General features: G+C 37.5%; 1 protein-coding gene across 1 annotated transcript in view; it reads right to left on the bottom strand.

Annotated features, from left to right (window-relative positions):
- CTNNA3 (catenin alpha 3) overlaps positions 1–25,336 on the bottom strand; it is a 1,614,209-nt gene that overhangs the window by 305,685 nt on the left and 1,283,188 nt on the right. Inside the window, exon 13 of the mRNA XM_060034928.1 lies at positions 11,610–11,761. Within this exon, the coding sequence (XP_059890911.1) occupies positions 11,610–11,761 (152 nt within the window). The remainder of the gene's footprint in view (positions 1–11,609; positions 11,762–25,336) is intronic.

Below are 25,336 nucleotides of genomic sequence, written 5' to 3'. Positions count from 1 at the left end.
GTGTATTAATTTTGTATCTTGCAACTTTACCAAATTTATTGATGAGCCCTAGCAGTTTTCTGGTAGCATCTTCAGGATTTTCTATGTATAGTATCATGTCACCTGCAAACAGTGACAGTTTTACTTAAAAGAACATGAAAAGATGCTCAACGTCACTAATTATTAGAGAAATGCAAATCAAAACTACAGTAAGGTACCACCTCACACGGGTCAAAATGGCCATCATCAAAAATCTACAAACAATAAATGCTGGAGAGGGTGTAGAGAAAAGGGAGCCCTCCACCTCACTGTTGGTGGAAATGTAAATTGGTACAGCCACTGTGGAGAACAGTACAGAGGCTCCTTAAAAAATTAAAAATACAGCTACCATACGATACAGCAATCCCACTCCTGGGCATACATCCGGAGAAAACCATAATTTGAAAAGATACATGCACCCCAATGTTCACTGCAGCACTATTTACAATAGCCAGGACATGGAAGCAACTTAAATGTCCATCGACAGAGGAATGGATAAAGAAGATGTGGTACATATATACAATGGAATATTACTCAGCCATAAAAAAGAATGAAATAATGCCATTTGCAGCAACATGAATGGACCTAGAGATTGTCATACTGAGTGAAGTAAGTCAGGCGGAGAAAGACAAGTATCATATGATATTGTTTATATGTGGAATCTAAAAACAGGGTACAAATGAACTTATTTACAAAACAGAAATAGAGTTACAGATGTAGAAAACAAACTTATAGTTACTGGGGGTTGGGGGTGGGGAGGGATAAACTGGGAGATTGGGATTGACACATACACACTACTATATATAAAAGAGATAGCTAATAAGGACCTACTGTATAAAACAGGGAACTCTACTCAATGCTCTGTAATGGCCTATATGGAAAAAGAATCTAAAGAAGAGTGGATATATGTATATGTACAACTGATTCACTTTGCAGTACACCTGAAACTAACATAACACTGTAAATCAGCTATACTCCAATAAAAAATAAAAGAAAAAAGAAAGAAAGGAAGCACATGGTTAGAGAGGGCAGTAAGTGGAAAGACACCAGAAGTGTAGGCATGTCTGTCAAACTGGAGAAACAGTCAGGAGGTCTAAGTATCTGAATTTGAAGGTGCAGGGAAGAGAGTTGTAGGATAAGTATTCTTCAACAAATTGCCCCAAAAGTGGTTCTTGGGATTTCTGTGTTTATAACTAAGTGGCCCATCAACAAAGGGGAGTCAGTGAGGTAGAAGGGCTCCTGTTGAGTGCATAACAACACTGGGCTGTTTCCTTCTACCGAGGTAAAGGAAAATGTCCTGAACCAGGTGCTCAAAGACTCTGGATCTTATCCTGTTACTTCCCCATCAGTGTGTGACCTCAAGAGCCTCACTTCACTTCCTGACCTTTGCTATCAGACTCCAGAATATTTCTCCCTTTGAAACTCCATCATTTACTTTACGGATACTGGAAACACAAAAGTCTCAATATCCCTCCTACTATGAGTTATGCCAAAGTCTGTATCTTAAAAGTCATCACTTCATAAATTGTATCTTTCAGACTTCTTTTCTCTAGAAGGCTTATTCAACATTCCAAAAGTTACTTTTGAAATGTGGGCAGCCAAACATTTCACTTGAGTTAAGCGATCAGCCCCCCATAAGAGTTTTTAGGATGAAAACAAAATAGAAAATAATGAAAACGTATTATTAGATTTAACACTTAATATATTTACTAATTTACTTAATTACTAATGCAAGTTTAGTTATAAAAATTGAAATAAATTATTTAATAATTAACTTACCAGAAACAAATGATAAAAAAAAATCCCTTAAGATTCCACAACTAAACATCCCCCCATCCTCCCCATATTATTTTTCTATTCACAGTGCTAGCTATTTCCCCTGAAGGTACTTTCAAAGAGAGATGCTTGGCTCCTTAAACTCAGCTACTCTGAATCAGAGGCTCTGCATAGCACTTGTGTAGAGTTCCCTGAGTGCAAGGCTAGTCTGCATCAAAGCCCTTTTGGACCACTGACTCTCCTGCCAGTCCATGGCTCTGACCCTTTGGTGAAAGAGCACTCCCGAGAATGACTTCAAGCTGAACATCTCTCTCCCAGCATGAGCAACAGAGATCACTGACTGGTGCTGCTTTGTAGCTTAACCAACAGGTTTCTCAGTGAACACTTTTTCCTACTCTAGTCACCTCTGTTCCCTTAGTCAAAAGTCTCTTCAAATGGTGCACACATGAGGAAGGTCATTAAGTGCACTGAGAGCATACAGTCTCACCTCTTGCTGACCAGTGCTAGCAGGCGATTCTGCTTTTCCTTGCCTTAAACTCTTTGTTTTCAGAGGAAACAGCAAGAGCCTCACTACAGAATTCTTCCCAGTAATGTCTGATTTAAATCTGCATATAAAGCTAAGGTTACTCTGCTGCACGTCTTTTATTAAATTTCTTTAGAAAGCCCCCTGGAAATTGGCTTCTCTACAAACTGGCTCTGACACTATAAAGGAGTCGTATCATTTCCAAAAAGGACAAAGTGCTTTAATTGGTATTCCCTGGCAAGACTCCTGTGAGAATGCAGAGTGACTAAGATGAATTCAGGAAATCTGCTTTCCACCGAAAAATGAAAAGGTGTAAATTCTTGAACGTTAAATAAATGTGAATGGTGCCTGAATAGAGTCTCCACAGTCAACAAAGGGTCTGCAGAGCATGAAGAGTGGAAGGGAACATTTGCTAGCAGTTAGGCCTATGGAAAGAAAGTGTCGGAAAACCTGGCTTGATAAAGTACTGTGATCATTAGTGCCCAGGCACTGTGGAACGTAGTCTGGTGGGTAAAAATGATGCAACATGGGGCCTCAAGCAGCATAATCAGGACCCAGAAACCAGAGTGAACATAACAATATATCGTCCAAATTTGATACTTTTGAGAGTGAAAAGGGGGATAATCCAAATCTGTCCTAAGGAAACCAAGACATACACTTACCCTAATTCACTGCATGCTTAAATTCACTCAGCAAGTACTTATTTTATGAAAATTCATTTGCAATCCAATAATCTTTGGACAAATTTGTTACTACCATAACATAAAAAAAAAAAAAAAGAAGAAGCAATGGTTGAATAAAGTTGATGAATTTCAACATCATGTAAGTCTCAAAAAGTGAATTTCAAAATGTATGATAATCAAAGGCTAAGCTAAAATTTAATTTTATCTGCTGAATGAAAATACCAAGAACGCAAAAAAATTCCATTCAGCTTTTGGAGAAGGGTGAGTCCTAGTAATTAAAGGACTCTCTCTGCAGGAATATAAAATTTGCAAAGGAAGAAGCACAGATAGCTCAAACTACAAAAGAAAAGGTAAAAAAATTTGAGCACCTAAGGCGTGGAAGCCCTCAGGGTAAAAAGGAGGATGGAGAAAGGAGGCTGGGACACTTCCTATTCATCCCGTCCCGTGGGAATAGAAAGAATTAGCAGAAGTTGTTCTAGGTGGTCACATGATTCAAGGAACTTGGAAGGAAAAACAATTCTAATATTCAAATGTTTTGGACAATTGGATTTATAAGGGAAAACTAATAAAGGAGTGATTGGATCCTTGGGCAAGGCATTCAAGATTTTGGTAAACAGTCAAAACAGACTATCTAAAACAAGGGTGAGAAAACTTGCTCTGTAATGAGCCAAACAGTAAATGTTTTAGGCTTTGTGAGCTGCATAGTTTCTGCTGTAGCACAAAGAGCAAGGTATAATATATGGGTGTGTCTGTATTCCTAAAATTAGAATTTCATATAATTTTCACATTTCAGAAATTCTTCTTACAAATTTTTCGACCATCTAAAAACATTAAAATCATTCTTCACCTGAAGACCATACAAGACAGATGGTGGGCTAAATTTGGCCCTAAGGCCGTAAGTTTGCCAACCCCGATCTAAGATAATAAGTAATGAGTTACAAATATAGGGAATAAAAATCAACAAAAGAGGAGACATGCATTAGAAATATCTGGTAGGCAGACAGTTATAAAGTAGAAAGGTGTTAATTTTATAGCATTCAAAGTGTTAGCATTTTCAGAAGTCCAAGCAGGCCTTTCTAATTAGTCCTAATTAATACTGTTTGGTAGGACTTTAATTAAAACTGCCTGTGGGGGCTTCCCTGGTGGCGCAGTGGTTGAGAGTCCGCCTGCCGATGCAGGGGACACGGGTTCGTGCCCCGGTCCGGGAGGATCCCACATGCCGTGGAGCGGCTGGGCCTGTGAGCCATGGCTGCTGAGCCTGCGCTCCGCAACGGAAGAGGCCACAACAGTAAGAGGCCCACGTAACGCAAAAAAAAAAAAAAAAAGAAACTGCCTGTTTTCTAAGGTGTTGGCTACTGCGCAAAACATTATTTTCTTAAATTATCTTTATCAATATAATTTACAAGTAATTTTATGTGTACAATTTGATGAGTTTTGACAAATGTATACACCCATGTAACCACCTTGGACTATTAGTCTTCATAAAACTCTGCTGAGAATTTGTTTGGGACATCATTAAATCTAAAATCAATTTTGGGGGGACTTCCCTGGTAGCACAGTGGTTAAGAATCCGCCTGCCAATGCAGGGGACACGGGTTCGATCCCTGGTCTGGGAAGATCCCACATGCCTCGGAGCAACAAAGCCCGTGTGCCACAACTACTGAGCGTGCACTCTAGAGCTCGCAAGCCACAACTACTGGGCCCATGTGCTGCAACTATTGAAGCCCTTGCGCCTAGAGCCCATGCTCCGCAACGAGAAGCCACCGCACTGAGAAGCCCACACACGGCAACAAAGAGTAGCCCCCGCTCACTGCAACTAGAGAAAGCCTGCACGCAGCAACAAAGACCAAACACCGCAGGAAAAAAGAAACAAAAAAATCAATTTGGGGAAAATTGACCCCTTTAGCAATACTGAGTCTCCCAGTCCAGAAATATGATAAACTCCACATATTTAAGTGATTTTAGTTTTTCTCAGTAATATTTTTGAATATTTGTAAAATTGAAATTTTTATGATTTTCGGAGTTTAGATCATGTACGTCTTTGTTAAATTTATCACTAAGTTTATTTTATTTTTAATGCTGAAATATACCGTACTTTTAAAAGATATATTTTCTAGTTGTTAGTTACTACTATACAGAAAAATATACTCTGAGTTTCATTGTATTTCTCTACTGTACTTTTCTTTTTTTTTTTTTTTTTTTTTTGCTGCACCCTGTGGCATGCAGGATCCTAGTTCCCTGAGCAGGGATCGAACCTAAACCCCCTGCAGTGGAAGCGCCGAGTCTTAACCACTGGAGGACCAGGGAAGTCCCTGTTGTACTTTTCTTACTTCATTAATTTTGCCCTTATTTTTATTTTTCCCTTGCTCCCATTATAAAATTGCTTTTTGTATACTGACCTTGTATTCTGTGATCCTGTATTCTGTGATCTAAACTTATTTATCAGTTCTACTAGAATGTTTTTTTTTGTTGTTATAAATTTATTTTTTAGGATTTTCAATGTAGTTGAGAATATAATTTACCAATCTAGACAGTTTCACTTTTTCCTTTGTAACCAATATACTTTTTATTTATTATATTATTATTATTAATATTATGATTATTGATTTACTGTTCCGGCCAGAACATCCATAACATTGCACTGCTTTGGAAAATGGACATTCTCACTTTGTTCCTAATCTTAGGGAACAGTGTTTTGTCTTTCATTTTAAGTACAATTTTAAAGCTACTTTACTAGGTAAAAGTAGTAATTTAATGGTATGCTTTCATTTCCCTCCACAGCGAAGAAACTAATGATATCATGTAAAATAACAATGTAAGTGGTAATGTAAAACAGGGACTTCAATGCACGTCTTGATTTTACACAGTATTTTTTTCACTATTTCCTCATTTCCAAGTTGCATTACACAGAGTTCTAATTGTACAAGATAATATTCTACACTGGTTAGCTTCTAACTGACACCACCATAGCCGTTCTCTCTGGCAGTGTGAGTGAGACTTCAAAGAGAAAAACAGCAGCTCAGTCCAGAAGACATATAAAGAAAAAACATTTTTGAGGTCATGAAGAAAAGACACTACGGTGGACAATGAAAGAAGTTCAAAGAAATCATGACAGTGCAAGTAATTTAAATTTTAAAAATTATATATTATTCCAGTAAAAGCTATAAATCTATCTACTTCTATACACATAGTAGAACTGGACACAAAAGGTTTTTCTGGCTATATAAGCTGAACTTGTATATTAAACTATGTTCCAATTCTAGAATCCATTTAAATGATTCAGGTAAAGATGGTCCATGTAAACTGGGACATGTAAATGTTTTTTTAATTTATTTTATTTTTCTTTGTTTTTTCAAAAATTAATTTCCATCAAGTGAGATATCCAAAATATGTTCCTCTTCCCTGAAACATAAAGTCAGAAAACTAACACAGAAAATCTAAATTTATGATGGTCCTGAAAATCTTCACATTCGTCTTTGGAAAGTTCTCTGTATTCTCAGAGAACTTTTGATAACTCACATGTGAAAATGCACAAAGAAAATATATGAAAGTCTACATTCTGAACACCTGTTACAGGATGAATTTTTGCTGAATCTTTTCCTCTCTTTGAGAGTATTTCACTTCTGGCCACCCACGCTAGTCTCTCACAATTCACTTATGCCATCCTTTTCAAATTTCCTCTATTTCTGGTTAAGCACCTTTTACCAAAAAGATGAGCCACTGAGCCTCCTTGTGTGTTTCAAGAGGTTAAGAAAAACAATACGCAGAATTATAACGCTAGCTTAAAGTAATACGGGTTCAAAAGCAAAATTTGCATTAAATCAACTATAATGCAGACACCCAATGCTGATAAACATGGCTGTCCTCTTATACAATGTAAACGGTACCGTGAGAAAAAAAAATAATGCTTTGAACTTCACCCTTTCAAGTTACTTTTTGGGTTTCAGCTTCACGTTGCTCCATGAGCATATTTCTACAGCTTCTATAGCTAACATTCTTCAAGATATACAAAATCATAGGCAGCTTCAGTAGTACTAGTTCTATTCACAGTGGTAACAGCAATAGAAGCTATCTTCTTATTAGACTACTATTTACTAAGTACTTCATTTCTGTTAGCTCATTTTGTCAGCATAATAATCCTTTAAAGTAGGTATAATACCAAGTTCATTTTACAAAGGAGGAAACTGAAGCTTAGTGAGATTTGTTACTTGCTTTCATTTTAACCATTATATTATTAGGGTTCTTGCTGGGCTGCACCGCACAGGCCTACAAGCCCTATGCTTGCCCAGCTTCAAGACTGAAGAAAGCTGGGAGTCAGCAACAGAGACGTCAGTGGTTTAAGGGATGGGGGAGCTTACGCGTCTGAAGCAAGGTCCTGGAGAGACACCCCAGCGTGTGCTTCAGAAGACGGGCAGGACATGGCAGCCGTCCTCACTCCGGGAGAAAGGGGAGTTTGGGAGAAAGGGGAGTTTGCCAGTTACAGGGGAATTGATTTCAGATGGGCTCATTAGTTACCAGGGAAACCAGCAGAGGGGAATGCTCTTCACAGCCCCCTTTAATAATAACAATCACTAGCTGGGGCCTGGGGCAAGTATGTAGGAAGGTCAGTCCTATGCATAAGATACAGGTGAAGCAGGCACTGGTTGGGGAGGGGAGGTACAGAGAGCAAGAGAACAGCCTTCTTAAGTGGCCTGACCATACAGCCCTTAATCACTGTAAAATTTACACATAGATATTAAACACCAAACAGATAAAACACATTAATACTTCCTACTCTCCAAGGTTAAGAATGAGATTCTACAAACTCAATTGTCCATACACTGAATCCAGTGGAGATAGTAATAGTCACAGTATTTGACTCAGAAATTTAAAAAATAATCTAAACAATGGCAAACATAGTTATTCATCAAAATAAATATTAAAGACCAGTATAATCATATTTTTTTGTAAAACTATAAAATATCAGGCTACGATCTTAAGTTAGTATTTTATCATCTCAAGAGCACTGAAGAACACTCATGAAAATTCAGGTGCAAGACTGGATTCTGTAACACGCACACACATTCTCAAGAGCACAGCTTAGCCTTCCCTGAACTTGCATAATTATACATGTATTGCCTTAATGTTGACACTCTTTTGATACTCTAAATAAAGTTTTGCAGTTCTAAGTTCAGGATACTGGTCAGCATTACATCTGACCTTTGAAAGAGAAGATTATACCAGATCAATTTTATTATCGTCTATGATAAAGGGACAGTCCTCAAAGGAAAAAAAAAAAAAGAGATTTTCATTAATTACACCTGAGTTACCCTTCTATTTTTCATACTATAATGAAATTAGCAGTTAAGTACAATGGTTTCTGGGTCATCATCCAAGGAATCCCTGCAGAAGTGCTGTACAGGTGCCCCTAGCAGCTGTCTAGGTGACTGGGGGTGTAGGGACAGAGATAATGGGCCTCTAGATTATCCCGCATCGTTTCAAGCACAGGATTTCTGCCTTTATCTGGGTTTTTTTGGCCATAAAATGTGTTTGAAGAAAGAGTATCTTTACCTCAACAATCAAAAAAAACATTCTTTCAAACCAAACACTTACCAGTATGTTCTCAGCTGGCTGGAGCATCAGATTCTAAGGGATCTTAACACTAATGCCCTTAACTGGAGCTATCTAGCAGGGATTAAGGGCCAATATAATTTAATATTTTTATTTGTAATATAGATGAAGGAACTAAGATTATAATCTCATATTTCTAATTAATACTAATTTAGGTATGGTCACCAACCAAAATTAAAAACAACCTGATAAATTACATGAAGAATCATTTAGAAATATAATGCAGGTTTAGTAGCATTAGGATTTGGGCCCAAGAGCAAACACATCAAATCAAAATGGAGAAGGGATATACAGGCAACAACAGTATAAAAAATAAAAACAAAAATGGTATTGTCTATCCAATAATCATGGTGTTTAAGAGGGGAAAAATTAGGCTAACAGTAGTTGGCTGTATTAATAGCCGTAATGTAAGAATACATCTTCCACTTTATTTGACAACAGACTGGCTCTAATTAGAGTATGCTTTTTGATAGTCTCATTTGAGAAGTTTGTTGAAAAGTTAAATAAGGACTAGTAAAGAACACAAAATACTAAATTATTGGGCTTCCCCGGTGGCGCAGTGGTTGAGAGTCCGCTTGCCGATGCAGGGGACGCGGGTTCGTGCCCCGGTCCGGGAAGATCCCACATGCCGCGGAGCGGCTGGGCTCGTGAGCCATGGCCGCTGAGCCTGCGCGTCCGGAGCCTGTGCTCCGCAATGGGAGAGACCACAACAGTGAGAGGCCTGTGTACCGCAAAAAACAAAACAAAACAACACAATTATTTCTATGAGGAACAGTTAAAAGAAATTGAAGCATTTACCTTGAAAAAGAGATGGCTATAGGGAAAAATTACTGCCCTCTAAGGCTGTTAAGAATCACAATAAATTGTTCTCCTGCCCTAAACAGGACTACTGCAAATGAGGGATGTACAGAAATAATGGCAAGACAATTTAATTTGCTATAAGTAAGCTATTTTGATAATAATAAAAATTTTAAATACTAGAATATTCAAGTGGGAGAGGTTATAAAACTTTTGTCCCTAGATAGCTTTTGCAGAAAAAAACAAAACAGAAACCAAAACGCATTCCCTGCCCTGGTTCACCTATGCTATTTCACTGGTTTATCTTCTCAAACATCCACCAAGGGATACTGGAAATGTGGGGCTTTCACTCTTGTAAAGCTACCTCCTGAAGTTTATGTGCCTTCTTCATACTTTCAGTGTTTCCCTCCTGGTTCCACCTATCCAGCTCTGAATTAATACTAGCCCACTAGTCACCTAGTCCACACAGGTAAGGAACAAAAACTTTTGTTAGAAGAAGAAACTATTTGGCAAAGGTACTTTGCCGTTCAGACATAGTACTAGTACACTACCACTGTTCCCAGTCACATACGAACAAATACTTCTAGATTGTTCATAAATATATATTGAGGTTTCTCCCTGTATAACTGGCTTGCTGGCAGGTTTTCCCGAGCTCTGAAGTGCTAGATCCCATGTCTTGACACCTCTAGACTTTCTCTTACAATTTCTTCCATAAGCGTCCATCTGCCCTGCGAGGCTCCTCGACTTCTCTTGGCCCTTTTCCCTACAAGGTCCTCAGTTGGCTCCATTTTTATGAACTGCTCCATGTAACCTATGACATTCAGACCTGTCAGATACTACTGAGGCTCCATCCTTATCTCCTCAGTACATCCAATTCCATCTCACAGTCTTACTAACAGTTAATTCCAGAGGCCTTCAAATTGAACTCTACTCATACTTACAAATTGCACTCACCAGTCTTACTGATTCTTCTTTCCTTTACTCTGCCTCAGGGTGGATTTTGGCCACAAGAGCTTGATTGGCCCTGCAGGAGGCTCTGGTAACACCTCTGAAGAGAGGTGGCCTTTAACCAAGGGTGAATAGGTGGATAAGCTGGATTTTGTTTCCCTAAGGTAAGATAATTCTGAGGTGTGCTCTACAGTACCCTCCTAGAGTTGCCCAGGCTCAAGCCCAAGTTGTCTGCAGTGACTCATCATCGCCACTTGTTGGTTCTCTGTCTCACTTTTTCCTAAACAGACTAATGTTAACACAAATATTTGACTCTGCCTCCAGGTGAACCAATCCTAAAATAATCTATCTCCATATATTTATATGTGCATTTTCCCAAGAACTTCTACTGTTTTTTTGTTTTTGTTTTTTTGCGGTACGCGGGCCTCTCACTGTTGTGGCCTCTCCTATTGCGGAGCACAGGCTCTGATGCGCAGGCTCAGTGGCCATGGCTCACGGTCCCAGCCACTCCCCGGCATGTGGAATCTTCCCGGACCGGGGCACGAACCCGTGTCCCCTGCATCGGCAGGCGGACTCTCAACCACTGCACCACCAGGGAAGCCCTTTTTTTTTCTTTTTAATAGCATTAAAAAAATATCCCACATTAACATTTTGAGTAAAAACAAATAATCTTGGTCTGTGTATATGCGGTGTGCCCACAACAAACGACTCAATTTCACACTCAGGAAGATGGTATATATTCTCCCAAATAGACAACTCTCAAACATTTCTTGTTTCTGGCAGTTACAAGTGAGATTTCTTACAGAACACTCTGATTCTATGATGTAGTATGAGAGGGTTCAGCCACAGAAATACCTTGTTTTAGACACATTTTTCTATAAATTTCAGTAGTGATGAGAAAGATCCTCTCCTTTCTGCTCAAGAAAAGAAAGTAAATTACTTTATGTATTGTTCTTTGGCTTTTGATATGCTATGTGACACTTCAGCAAATCCTGCACACAATGGTTTCTATCATTTCTGCACATGTGGCAGTTAAAAGTGCTCATTTGCATAAGTTACAACCATATACATAAGTAAAAGCGTTGTTTTTGACAGTAGATCTGATTTTGGGGATACATATGAATTTCTAAAGTTCTAATGGATTTCAGCGTTGACGTTACGGCATAGAAATAAAACATTTCTTGCAATCATTCCAGGCATACCAGATGGTGAAAAGTGTTACAATAATTCAATAGAAGGTAAAGCAAACTTACCCGAATCATCATGACTGAACATCTAATATCATGAATTGTATCATAGATCTTTTTTGAGATGTCCACAAACTGATCATCATCAAACACATCCAAAGAGTTTTTACTTAAGGCTTCCAAGGCAACATTCACTTGTGTTACAAATTCCGGAATTACTGTTAAAATGAATAAGAAAGAGAAAATTGTCCTATTTGTATTTTCAGATTTCTGGAGTTTCCGGGAAATGGGGAATCATATTTTTAAACAAATACTTGATTAATAATATTTCAATTATTTTTTAAATGTAGGGAGACAAAACATTCTGGCAAGATAATCTTGAATCTCTGAAATACAAAGGTAACCAAAGACAAGAAAGGCATCGTTATGGAAATGTTTTAAAAGATTATCTTTCTCCTTTATAGCATTTTTGTTTTGACCAAGGCTGGAACCATATAATTATTTTTCATCCGATCCAGTGTAAGCTCAAAGAAATGACAAAAAAGAATTGGTGTGAATAATAGTTGAAATTGTAAACATAAAAATATTTAAAGAAAAGAAACATTTGAGTTGCTAAATAGAAGACAATTAACTAAAGACACTAATTCTATCTCATAGAAATAATAAAACTACTGTAAACTTTCTATTGATAAAATATTTCCTCCTCATCAAAAATATTAATGCGAAGAAACTGGTGATCTTATATGCAAAATGTTTCTATGTAAAATAACACAACATTGAATGAGTTTAGGGATATATCAATCAGTAAGGCCAATTCATAGAATGCCCTTTTCTTTTATTAAGATTTCAAAATAGTCTCAATTAAAAACATTTTTCTGACTTTACTTTTAAGGTTACTGATAACAACATTCATTAACTCTTCAGTAGATTCAAGGCAGTTTTCTAAGTGTTTGCTGTGATTTAAATCTTAAAACAACCCCAGTATTAACCTGGGGTTCATACTTAGTTGAATGACAAAGACACAGAGAAATCAAGAATCTTTCACAGAGTCATTCTGCTAATATGACTTTTAACTACTATACCATATCATATTGAATAAGTTTCTTCCCCATGTGAATATGCAGGATAAAAGCAATTGATTTTTAGAGCAATGATTCCAAACCTGGAAGATATAGTACTTTATCTAACACAAAAATATTAATAAATATTATTTTTTCCTCCATCCAAATCTCTATCTGCATGTATGGCACACCATGTCTTGCAATCCTACCTGCCATGTTCTTGATATGGGGAAATGTTGGCAATATACATAGGTACCCATATTTTATCTAGTCTCATCTTTCCTCCACCTACTAAAATGTATCACCTATACCCTAATTCTTAGCTACTATACCCACCAGGATTATCCACTGTGCTTTTCTCCTCTGTCCATTCTCCAGGTGTACCATCCAATAAAAAGGGGCACCTGGCCACATAGGGCCACATATGACTAGGACACATTAAATTCATTAAAATTTAATTTAATTTGAAATTGAGTTCCTCAATCACATTTACCACATTTCAAGTGCTCAGTATACACCTATGGCTATTGAATTCTGTTTTGAGACTGGCAAGATGGAATGTTTCTATCATACCAAAACTTCTACCGGATAATATTATTCAGTAGTGAGATTTCATGAAATCATTGTCTCACTTTCAGTGAACAGAATAACAAAGGCAAGGAGAAAGCTAACTCACACCCCTTTGCGTAGGAGAAACACTCCTGAACCACAATTCCCACTAATTTAGGTGTGACTCCCAAAGTGTATCTCTAATCTAACCTTTTCCCTGAATGCCAGAGCTATAAATCCAAAATGGTCCACTGCAAAATTCTACCTAAATCTTTCGTAACACCTCAAATCCATCCTATCTAAACCTAAACACATTCTTTTCTACCTGGAAAGCCTAATTTTCTTGTAATATTTTCTATCTTGACGCCCAGTCATCAAGGAAAAAAACTCAGGTGTTTTCTTTTACCTCCTACTCTTTTTTAACCTCTATATCCAAATGTCCTCTAAGTGAAATCTCCTCTACCATATAAGTACATTTTAAATCCATTGCCAGTGCAGCCCCACTGCCTCTAGCCATCATTATCTCCTGCTTGAGCCCTCACTATAGTCCTCCTGCCTAAGATCTTCTCATCCTTCACACTCATCGTAAGTATAATCTTATTGACAAAGCCAACTCTTAGCAGTGAGTACAACAGTGTCTGTCACAAAACAGATTCTCAATAAGTTGTTTTATTAGTGAGTCACATCCCTACACTGTTCAAAAATGTTCACTAGTTCCTTGAAACTTTTTCCTGTTTGTATCCCAAGTGTCTAGCCTGGCACATAGTAGATACGTAATTGAATTAAGTAATCGAATGAGTTAATGAATGAATAAATATAAAAACCCCACAAAAATGTAGGTACAAATTTAACATGTTAAGCTTGCATTTCAATGTAATTTAGGTTTTGTTCATACTAGGGAATCTCCAAAAATATACTTATGTGGGCTTATAAGAATATTCGACATATTTAATGAGTTAATCTTTACTTTTTATAGTGTTGAGAAAGGAGGAAACTCTTACAGAAAAGTGTCCAGTTATTTCACATTTCCTTCAGGTTCTTGGGGTAAAGAGCAAACCCCCCAACAAAACTTCTACTCCAAAGAACACGGCAGAGAGTCTCCTGATCACTTTGACATCCTCTATTAACCCTAAAGACACAGATAAATACAAAGAGATGTGGTTTCAAAACTTCTGGTGGGGCTTCCCTGGTGGCTCAGTGGTTGAGAGTCCGCCTGCCGATGCAGGGCACGCGGGTTCGTGCCCTGGTCTGGGAAGATCCCACATGCCGCAGAGAGGCTGGGCCCGTGAGCCATGGCCACTGAGCCTGTGCTTCCGGAGCCTGTGCTACGCAACGGGAGAGGCCACAGCAGTGAGAGGCCCGCATACTGCAAAAAAAAAAAAAACCTTCTGGTGGTCTACCACTGACAAAACTCTTTTCATAGTCTTCCCCACTAAAAAAAGGTTTTTCTCATTCACCAAACACCAAAGTGTTCCATACAGTAATAATTTAACTCTATCTACATCTTCAGTTTGTTACTAACTGCCTCTACAATTTGAAACTGCTCCTATCATCTTCCTATGTAAATCTTGGCCAAAAAAAGAGACAAGCATCAAATCATGTAAAGGTCTAGTTTTCACTGCCATGTGAGATAATGTGAGAAAGATTTGGTGTATTTTAAGGAAAATACATCATAGCCTTTTCATTATTGCAACATGATTTCAATTTAACTCCCTTAGGGGCCTCTTACTAATAAACTAATATTAGTTCCAATTAAAATAAAATCTTTGAGAAGCCAATGTTTAATTTCTGAAGTACAGATGGAAACTACTACTTTTTTCACTCTAACAGCATAAATGAACTATTCAAAGCCGACATGTAATACATTTCTCATTTCATTAGCTTAAACATCAGCTGTGGGTGTGTTTTATTCATACTATGGACATATGGTTGCTTGGATTAGAGTGGGCGTGAAATTTTTTAATGCTTTCAAGAAAATAAAAAGTGAGTATAATTAAGTAGCCAGTTAGTGGTAATTTAGAAGGAAAAACAAATTGACAAAGCTATCTCAAATCCATAATCTACCTACATTTCAAGAAAACAAGGTTTACACACAGTATACCATCCATCATGTTATACAATCATTGATCAGAGAGGGGGACATCTTAAACAAATTCACTCTAATCATCTGACATCCCAGGTAGGATCAACTGTTCTGAACTCTGGAGTGCAGATTTATTAAACACAAGTGGCCTTGGGGTCAATACCTTGTCAACTTCAAAGTATTTTGTGTATTTTATACTGCCAAATTCTAAGCCAGTCCTGAACTCGTTAGAAGTCTGTACTTTCTCTACCAACCTTATTCAGAATATGCAGAATAATAATATCCATTGAGTGCTTGCTCATCTGGGCACTGTGCTAAGCATTTTGTATGCATTGTCTCATTTAATCCCCACAGCAGCCCTGTGAGGCAGAACTATCATTATCCTGATTTCACTGATGAGGAAACTGAGGTCAAACAGCTAATAAGTGGCAGGCTGGTAACTGAGACTCCAGAGCTTGCCCTCCGAGCCCCAAAGCTGCACTGCCTCTTTTTTTTTGCGGTACGCGGGCCTCTCACTGTCGTGGCCTCTCCCGTTGCGGAGCACAGGCTCCGGACGCGCAGGCTCAGCGGCCATGGCTCACGGGCCCAGCCGCTCCGCGGCATGTGGGATCCTCCCGGACCGGGGCACGAACCCGTGTCCCCTGCGTCGGCAGGCGGACTCTCAACCACCGCGCCACCAGGGAAGCCCCACTGCCTCCTTTTGATAAGTAAAATACTTTGGGCTTCTTAATTTCAGTGCTCCTGGGGCACTGAAATTAATGTTAATTAACATTAATGTTAATGTCAATTAATTTCTAAATTAATGTTAATTTTCTGGCAATAGAGCCAACCTCTCCCAGGCCTTGAGTCTCGCTCTGGTACTAACTCAGGAATATTTTATCCCTTCTCATTTCTTGCTAGGTTTATTAAGTGCTTTTGAAAGTAGGTAAGGGTACATAATTATTGGATTAAGTAGGTCAGAAAAAAATCCAGACTCATTATAGGTAATCATCTCCAATGATGTCACTGAATTATGTTTCTATCATTAATAAAATGCAGATTAAAATATTTCTAATCATACTATTATCTTTGAAAATTACCAATGATAGAGGTATTTGGCTTTGAAAATTCACATAATGCTAAGTCACCATTTCTTTACATGATGCTAAGTGGGAAGAACTTACAGCAGAAAGTGCAATTAAGCATATGTATGACTTCTATAAATGCCACATACTCTTCATTTTTTAGATTGATTGAACAAACATTGATTATCAGGATTCATACCTTTTTTTTTTAAGGAAGCCAAGAGTATGTATCAGTACTGTGTTTGGTCCCTCACAGATTACATATCATAAAAGTCAATAACTGGTGAGAATTTTTCCTTTTTTCAAATGAGAGAATCGAGGATCGGAGTGAGTGCTTTATGACACATCACACAGTTAACAAGAGTCATACTGGCCTCACTGTTCTGCTCCACCCCTACCTTTCAAACATCTGGAATAGCTCAAAAAAAAAAAAACCCTAAGAAATAACAGAGAGAGAAGACTTTGTTGTCATGGCTTCATGATACTATACTGATACTTTCTTCCCCCTTTGGCAGAGATGTTTTTTCTATATATGAAATTCTGGATCATTTAATTAGCCTGAGTGTCCAGCTTTGGGTATCTCCAGTGCCTTAGGGACTTAGCGATTTTCCCTAAAGCTTAATCTTGATGTTTCTCAATAATACATTAATATTAATAAATAATATTAATTTATTTAAATGTTTTAGAAATTAGTCATGACTACTTAATATAAAATTTAGCTCTTTCACAATTTTCCTCCTAACATTTTCAAATTTGTTAACACCACAATAATTGGTTAAATGAATGTAACTATTTAAGTATTTAAAGTTGGACCTGGACCAAGTAACGGTCTATGATGACCTCTGCTCATTATGTAACACACTATTTTAATGGAGTTATTAACAAGTTGCCTCTGAAAAAAAAATTTTTGTTAGCTGTTTTTGTATTTCTTAGTATGAAGTCTCAAATATTTAAACTATCAATGCAATTTCCTATACTATCAAACCTCTCAAAATTCATCAATTTGAATTTTTACCAGGTGTAAGAGCCAGCACTCAACATGGCCTCTGATGATCCCAACCTCCAGGTATTCACGTCTTAGTATACCCCTTCCCCACATTGTGCCAGACCTGTGTGCCAAACAGAACGTAGTATAAATGATGGGACGTTGCTTCTTAGGCTATTTAAAAAAGACTTCAAGAATTCCATCTTGGTCATTCTCTCTCATGTACTGCTTGCTCTGAAGAACTTCAGATGTTATGCTGTGAACAGCGTAATTGAGAAGTCCACATGGCAAGGAACTGCGGCTGCTAGCTAACAGCCAGCAAGGATATGAGGCCTTGGACCAGCAGCCATGAGCTTAGAGGTGGATCCTCTAGTTTCACTCAAGCCTTCAAAATAACTGCAGCTTCAGATGACATCTTGACTGCAGTGTCATGAGACTGAGGCAGAATCACACAGCTAAGCCGCTCCTGGATTCCTAACTCTCAGAAAATGTGAAAGATAATAAATGTTTGCTGTTTTAAGCTACTAGATTTTGAAGTAATTTGTTTTACAATGGATATATACCACACTAAGAGACTGGAAAGGTCTAAGAGAATACATTACTTTTGCCTGTTTCAGTTCATTCAAATGGAATCATACTGTATATATTCTTTTTTTGTTTTTAACATCTTTATTGGAGTATAATTGCTTTACAATGGTGTGTTAGTTTCTGCTGTATAACAAAGTGAATCAGTTATACATATGTTCCCATATCTCTTCCCTCTTGTGTCTCCCTCCCTCCCACCCCTCTAGGTGGTCACAAAGCACCGAGCTGATCTCCCTGTGCTATGCGGCTGCTTCCCACTAGCTATCTATTTTACGTTTGGTAGTGTATATATGTCCATGTCACTCTCTCACTTTGTCACAGCTTACCCTTCCCCCTCCCCATATTCTCAAGGCCATTCTCTGGTAGGTCTGTGTCTTTATTCCTGTCCTGCCCCTAGGTTCTTCATTACCATTTTTTCCCCTTAGATTCCATATATATGTGTTAGCATACGGTATTTGTTTTTCTGTTTCTGACTTACTTCACTCAGTATGACAGACTCTAGGTCCATCCACCTCACTACAAATAACTCAATTTCATTTCTTTTTATGGCTGAGTAATATTCCATTGTGTATATGTGCCACATCTTCTTTACCGATTCATCTGTTGATGGACACTTAGGTTGCTTCCGTGTCCTGGTTGTTGTAAACAGAGCTGCAATGAACACTGTGGTACATGACTCTTTTTGAATTATGGTTTTCTCAGGGTATATGCCCAGTAGTGGGATTGCTGGGTTGTATGGTAGTTCTAGTTTTAGTATATATTCTTTTCTATCAAGTTTCACTCAACATTAAACTTATGTGATTTGACTCATATTGCTGAATGTAGGTTTAGATTTCTCATTCTTATCACTGTATAGTATTCCAGTGTATAATTATACCACAATTTATCTATCCATTCTACAGTTAATGGGCATTTGGATAATTTCCAGTTTGGGACTACTATACATAGTGATGCTATGAAATACTGTGCACTTTTTGGTGCTAGGAATATATGCACATATTTTCAGGGAATTTACATACATATTTTCAGGGACTATACCTATCAGTGGAATTTCTGAATCACAGAATATACTTTTGTACCATGTTAATAGACACTGACAGTTTCCAAAGTGGTTGGAACACATTTTACTCGTATCAACAGTGCCTGAGAGTTCTAGCTGGTGTACATCCTCACTAACACTTGGCATATTCCAGCTTTTACATTATAGCCTTTCTGGAGGGTATATTTCCCTCTTCCTTTTTAATATATTGATCAGCTGTGTGTGTGTGTGTGTGTGTCTGTGTGTTCTACTGGGTAAGCCTCCGGATTACTTTCATTGTTTATCTACTCTCTTGTTGTTCTTGAGTTTTAACAGTTTAAATTTTCCTCCTTTAGAATCACCTACCATCTTATCTATTGCTTAAGCTCATTCTTTAACCTCTTCAGTTTCTACTATCAAGAAAAGCACAGGACTTCCCTGGTGGCACAGCAGTTAAGAATCCACCTGCCAATGCAAGGGTCATGGGTTCGGGCCCTGGTCCAGGAAGATCTCACATGCCGCGGAGCAACTGGGCCCGGGCACCACAACTGCTGAGCCTGCGCTCTAGAACCTGCAAGCCACGACTGCTGAAGCCCGCAAGCCTAGAGCCCGTTCTCTGCAACAAAGAGAAGACACCGCAATGAGAAGCCCGCGCACCACAACGAAGAGTAGCCCCAGCTCGTTGCAACTAGAGAAAGCCCATGCACAGCAATGAAGACCCAACACAACGAAAACAAATAAATAAATTAATTTAAAAAAAGAAAAGAAAAGCACACACAGGAAAAGAGTGAAAGAAAAATAAAGAAGTAAAGGAACTCCATGATCTGTATCTCTAGCTAAATACAGATCAATGTGCAGGGGATCACACACTGATGACCATAGGAACATGGGCCATAGGAAGAGGTAAATGTAAACATTAATAAACAGAAACCTCATGTTAAATGGATTTGGGAAGACAGAAGGGGCAGCTCTCACACCCTACCTCTTGTTATCAATTGCAGACCCAACAGGAAGAGACATACCTTTGCATCTCTGAAAGGAAGAAAGTTCCTATTTTGCTACCCAGCAGGATGAAGGAAGAACTTCTCCTTGACTGGCAATAGCCCAACCAATGAGAGACTGTCTCAACTCTGCCAGTGAAAAGCCCTACACTTCAAACTCCCAGTTGCTTCCAATGGACATTTTGTTTGTAACAGCCCCGCCCACTCTTCCTTCTCCATAAAAGAATGTTCCTCTCCTTTGTTTTCCAGATCTGCCTATAGTTTGCCACAGATTCCATGTCCTGAGTTGCAGTTCTTTGCTGTTCCTGAATAAACCCATTTTGCTGGTAAATTAACTGACGGTTTTAATTTTTTAAGTCAATAGAAATGTCTAGGGGGGAAATATCTTTAAAGATGCTGAGGTGTACAAACAGATTGGGAAGGCTTCCAGTAGGAGAAACATGTCTTTATTTGACATATCTTTGTGGTGTTGAGGTTGTCCTTCACATGTTGCTGGGGATTTCTTGGGTGAGAAGAAAAAGAGTTGATCTCAGCTCCCCAGACTCCAACTCTCTGTGTCCAGCTGTCTATGATTATATGCCTGAGAACAGCCCTTTTCCTAACCCTGTCTACCTGGTAACTTTCTACCCACAATTCATATTTATCTTCATAGATATCAGTTCTTTGTGAAACTTTCCCTGATCACCAGCCCATCCATGCTTCTAACCGTGTTAGGCAATCTTGTCTCTTGGACTTGCTGACACTAAAGACATACATTTGCTAAAGATCCTATGTCTCTAACTGCATGTGTTTTGTTGTACTCAGCCACTTCCAAAATCCTGACAGAGAGCTCAGAAACTCTGTCAAGCCACCTTAGTTTCCTCAGGAAAGGGGTAGGTATCAGAGTCAGAATTCAGCACCAGGTATTCAGACTCACAGCCTGTACCCATTACCACTACATTCTACTGCTGGATGCAAGGATAACCACGCTGAGACATATTCTCAAACATTAAAGAATACTGAGGGTAAAGAGAAGAACTAAATCTTCAAGAGAGAAAGGGTCATCTATAAAGTATTTAAATCAGATTGGTATTAGGCTTTTCATGAGCAACACCAGATACAAAAAGGAAAAATATGAAGCAACGCATTCAAGTATTAAGTAGAAATTATTTCAGAAATGAGATCCAATACTCAGCCAGTTAATTAAGTGAACAGTGGGATAAAGATTTTTTCAGGCATGCACGTACACAGAATATTTAAATTCCATGAACTCTTCATTAGGGAGATACTTGTCAATAATTCTCAAAACAAAAAGTGAGTCAAAGGAGCAAGATATGGGGCTGAGGAAATAGTGGAGTCGGAATACCAGTCAGAAATACCTGCGGGTATTTCTGTGTGTTGTACGTGGAAACAAGGAGTAAACGTGTAGATATTTTTGAGAGCCAGGGTTCTCACTATGGAATAAGAGAGGTACTACAATGGAATGTGATAAGACAAAGAACCCTATGGGATGGGATTGCACTGGAGGTGTCAGTACGAACTTATGATTGCATACGTAGCAATATATTACCTTTTGTGTAAGAGTGAAGAGGAAATAAAAAAGCACATCCTTAATCAGCTTATTTTCACAAATATTAAAAAAAGACTCACATGAAAGATAAAGGAATAAGGAAACTTGTTATTTACAAGGGATGCTAAGAATTGGGTAGAAGAAATATGAGAAGATAGATCAGCAGCTGAGTATATTTTCTGTATTTTTAACTCTTGTAAGCGTGTTAACATTATACAATTTTAAAAATATAAAATTGACAACAAGCATATGGGCAGGGGAAGGAAACCTAAAACCAAATGTGAGTAGCAACAAATGAACAAATGAATTTGTTTTGAGGTGTGTATCATCGAGGTACGTATCATCAGGTTGCTTACACTTGACTACTTTCTAAAGTCGTGCTGCCCAATCCGCTAGCTGCTAGAAATAGCCTGCTATTTAACTAAATTTACATTAAATTGATACAAATTAAAGACAATTAAAAATGCACTTCCTCAGTCACTCTAGCTCACCACATATGGCTATCATTTTAGACAGTATAGATATAGCTCAGTTCTATCCTTGCAAAATATTCTGTTAGCACTGTTCCAAATATTGCAATCAAGTATTTGTTGAGCACCTGTCCTCTGTAGGACACTGGTTTAGATTCTGGAAGAGTGAGTATCAGCTGTGTAGTTTTTCTATGTATACTTCACAAATACAAGTTATAAACCTTTGGAAAAAACCCTCTTTGGCACCTAGAAATGTCCTGGGCCATTGCAAAATTGTGTCAGGTTCTATTTACTGATACCATTCTTAGCTTTTTTGGTCAATATATATTCACCTTTGTATAAATATAGATGACTACCTAAACAAGAAAATGTATGTTTTGTTTGTGCTTTGAGAAACTACAGGTATCTTTGCTTACTGTGTGAATCCCATGAGGGCTATGGAATTTCACATCTGCTGAAATTATACTAGTTGAAATATATGTTAAAAATGTTCTGAAATTTCAGTGCCAACTTGTTATTTTTACTTTGACAGAATTGTCATTATTTTTAGTGAGTTATAATATTACAGTGAAAGAGTAGAGACTCAATCTCATTGACAGTAGTGATTTTACTTTCCCTTTAGTCATTCAATATCACAAGGTTTGTAAGGGCTTCCTATGTACAAGTGTACAATATTAAGATTTTTAAAGAACAAATTCATTTTTCTTGTATCTGATATTCGTTTATCTTGAACCTTCTTGCTATTATAATCAATATATAAAAAATTTCAGGGAGCCCAGATTAATATGATTTCAATATATATGCACGTATGATTCATTCAACAGATGTTTTTCTAGAAAGTCGAATAAAAATTGATTGTGAACTTCTTGAGTGAGAGAGCCTGTTGTATTGAATTACTCCTTTTACTAATATTTCTTGATCAAATGAAGAAAAGTCATATTTTAAATGCAGCAGGGCAGCTTCTATTTAAGGCAACTGAAATTACTTATTTTATAAATATTTATCCCTTAAGCTCTTTTTTTTGTAATGCTGGATTTATGTACATTGGTTACAAACATTATTATAAACAAGTTTACTGAAGTAAATCAAGATTTATAACTCTGCTAAAATTTTTTTAAACAGTTACAGAAATCCAGAAACCTCTGCATCAATGTAAGCTAGGATTGTGGAAGGTTAGTCAATTTTTTTTTTAAGGGAGCTAAAGTTCTGTAAAATGAAGAAACTGGTCTATTTCTAGCATAGACTCTCTGGATCCATAGGTCTATTCATAATCACACATGCACTGTGCTCACTTTTTCTAGCTACATTTGGTTACAAGCAGAAAGACATTAGAAAAAGATAAATGAATGGACAGGAGGATAGCAGATGTATGGACAGATGAATGGGTAGTAAAGTAAAGTATGGGTTGTTGGAAGAAAAGATAGGTGTATAGAATCATGGGGGTAAGAATTTGTGAGTGGATGGAAGGAGAGATTAATCTTTATAACTTTCCTATTTCCAAAAGAGAAAAAAATTCAAAGAAGCTCAAAAAAGAGGCAAGGGTACAGTAAGCTTTTAAAACTTAAAACAAGGCCAAAATAACCAACAGCCACATAACGAAAGTTAGGGAAGACAAGTGTAATTACATAAAAACTTCTAGAGTTAAGGTACAGCAATTAATTATAAAACTGATCTGTTGCATTCCAGGCAAAAGTGAAGCAATGTACTACATGGTTCATATTATTTACTAAAATGGGGCTTGGCACTTTAAAGTTTTCACTGGGAATGACTTAAAAAGATTTTCCTCTTCAACACTATATGCTAAGGGGAGTGAATGTACCACTTATGTATTTATATTTCTCATTATTAAAAAACATAACAAAAAGAGTCTTCACAAATAGTGTTATAAAAGATGTAAAGGCATTCTTCAAAAGAATATTTATTTTATACAACATTATCATCTGCTTCTTCAAAAAGTTGAAGTCCTAGAATTTTTGGTTGGCACCTTTTTGGATTTCTGATATGATATGATACAAAAATAGGACTTGGAAAATTTTGATTCTAGGCAGAAATTTAATGGATAAATGAATGAATAATCTCAGCATGGCTCTGACAGGAGTGAATCATACATTATTTGAAATTGATGTCAAGAGTGAATTAATTCTTGAAGGATGGGCATTCAGGGTTATCAGAAAAAAGAACTTCCATTTGTTTTAGATACTAAGTGCTGACAGGGTAAATTGATATTTTCCTGTGAAAATGTAAGTAACTTGTATTCTTGGTGCAGAAAGTCTCAGATCTGGATTCCAAACATAATAAGCTACCTGAAAGTGACCACCACAATACCTCATGCATAATACGGTTCCAGAATAATAGCGGACCAACATTTATTGATTACTTACTAAGTACCAATAATCTTGCTCGTGTTTTACCTATGTTGAAATCAGTAAAGCGTGATGGTGACATGTCTAGACTTGCAGTCAAACTTCCTAGTAGGGGGCACTTTCTTCTTTGCACTTTATTCACATTGTACTCTCTGCAGTTGTGCAAAGCTGTAGCTCTGAGCAAATGGTATTAATATATTCTTTCCTCAGTAAACTTTATCGTGACACAGAGGTTTTTGAACTTGGCCCTGAATCAGAATCACCTGGAGAGCCCATTAAAACACAGAGGGCTGAGCCCTACCCACAGAGCTCCTGATAAAAAAGTCTGATATGGAGCAGAAGAATTTGAATTCTAACAAGTTCCCAAGTGATATAATGCTACTGGTCCAAGGGATCAAACTTTGAGAATCACATGTAGCAGATAAAGTTGGTTGGCTCCCCAATACTCATTATTAACATCCTTGTTAAAAGAAACATGGATTTGTTCAGCATCCAAACAGCAGAAAGGTGATGTAGCTCTCAGTTTAGAGGTAAATTCTGATTATTACCCAATCATTTCCTTTGGCAGTGATTGGTTTAAAGAGAACCTGACACCCTGTTCTAGCCAATGAGATTTAGGAAGTGTATTGGGGGAAGATTTATGGGAAAGTTATTCATGCTCAAAGAGAAATACTGGAGAGATGGTCCCTCTTCTTTCTCTGGACATTTTCCTATCTGGATGTGACTTCTAAGAACTGCTGTGGTCATCTTACAACAAAGAGAAAGCTGTCATATCGAAATAGCAAAAAAAAAAAATATGTATCTCTATTAGTGTTAATGAACTGGTGAATTAAACAACACTGGACTTCGTGATATATAGCCTGTAAAAATTTCTGTTACTCATGGTTTGAAGAGATATAACTGATTAAATGTAATATAATTTAATCCTAAAAATAATCCCACTTTAAAGATGAGAAAAGTAAAACTTTGATAGCTGCTCACATTTATAGTTAATAATTAACAGAGCCAACTTTTATACATAGTTCTGCTGACTCCAAAGCCTGTGTTATTTCCACTACTCTTTAT

This window comes from Delphinus delphis, chromosome 16, assembly GCF_949987515.2.
Source record: "Delphinus delphis chromosome 16, mDelDel1.2, whole genome shotgun sequence".
In the NCBI taxonomy this organism is placed as follows: domain Eukaryota; kingdom Metazoa; phylum Chordata; class Mammalia; order Artiodactyla; family Delphinidae; genus Delphinus; species Delphinus delphis.
Note: the sequence above shows the minus strand (reverse complement) of the source record. Positions and strands in the feature narration are given on the sequence as shown.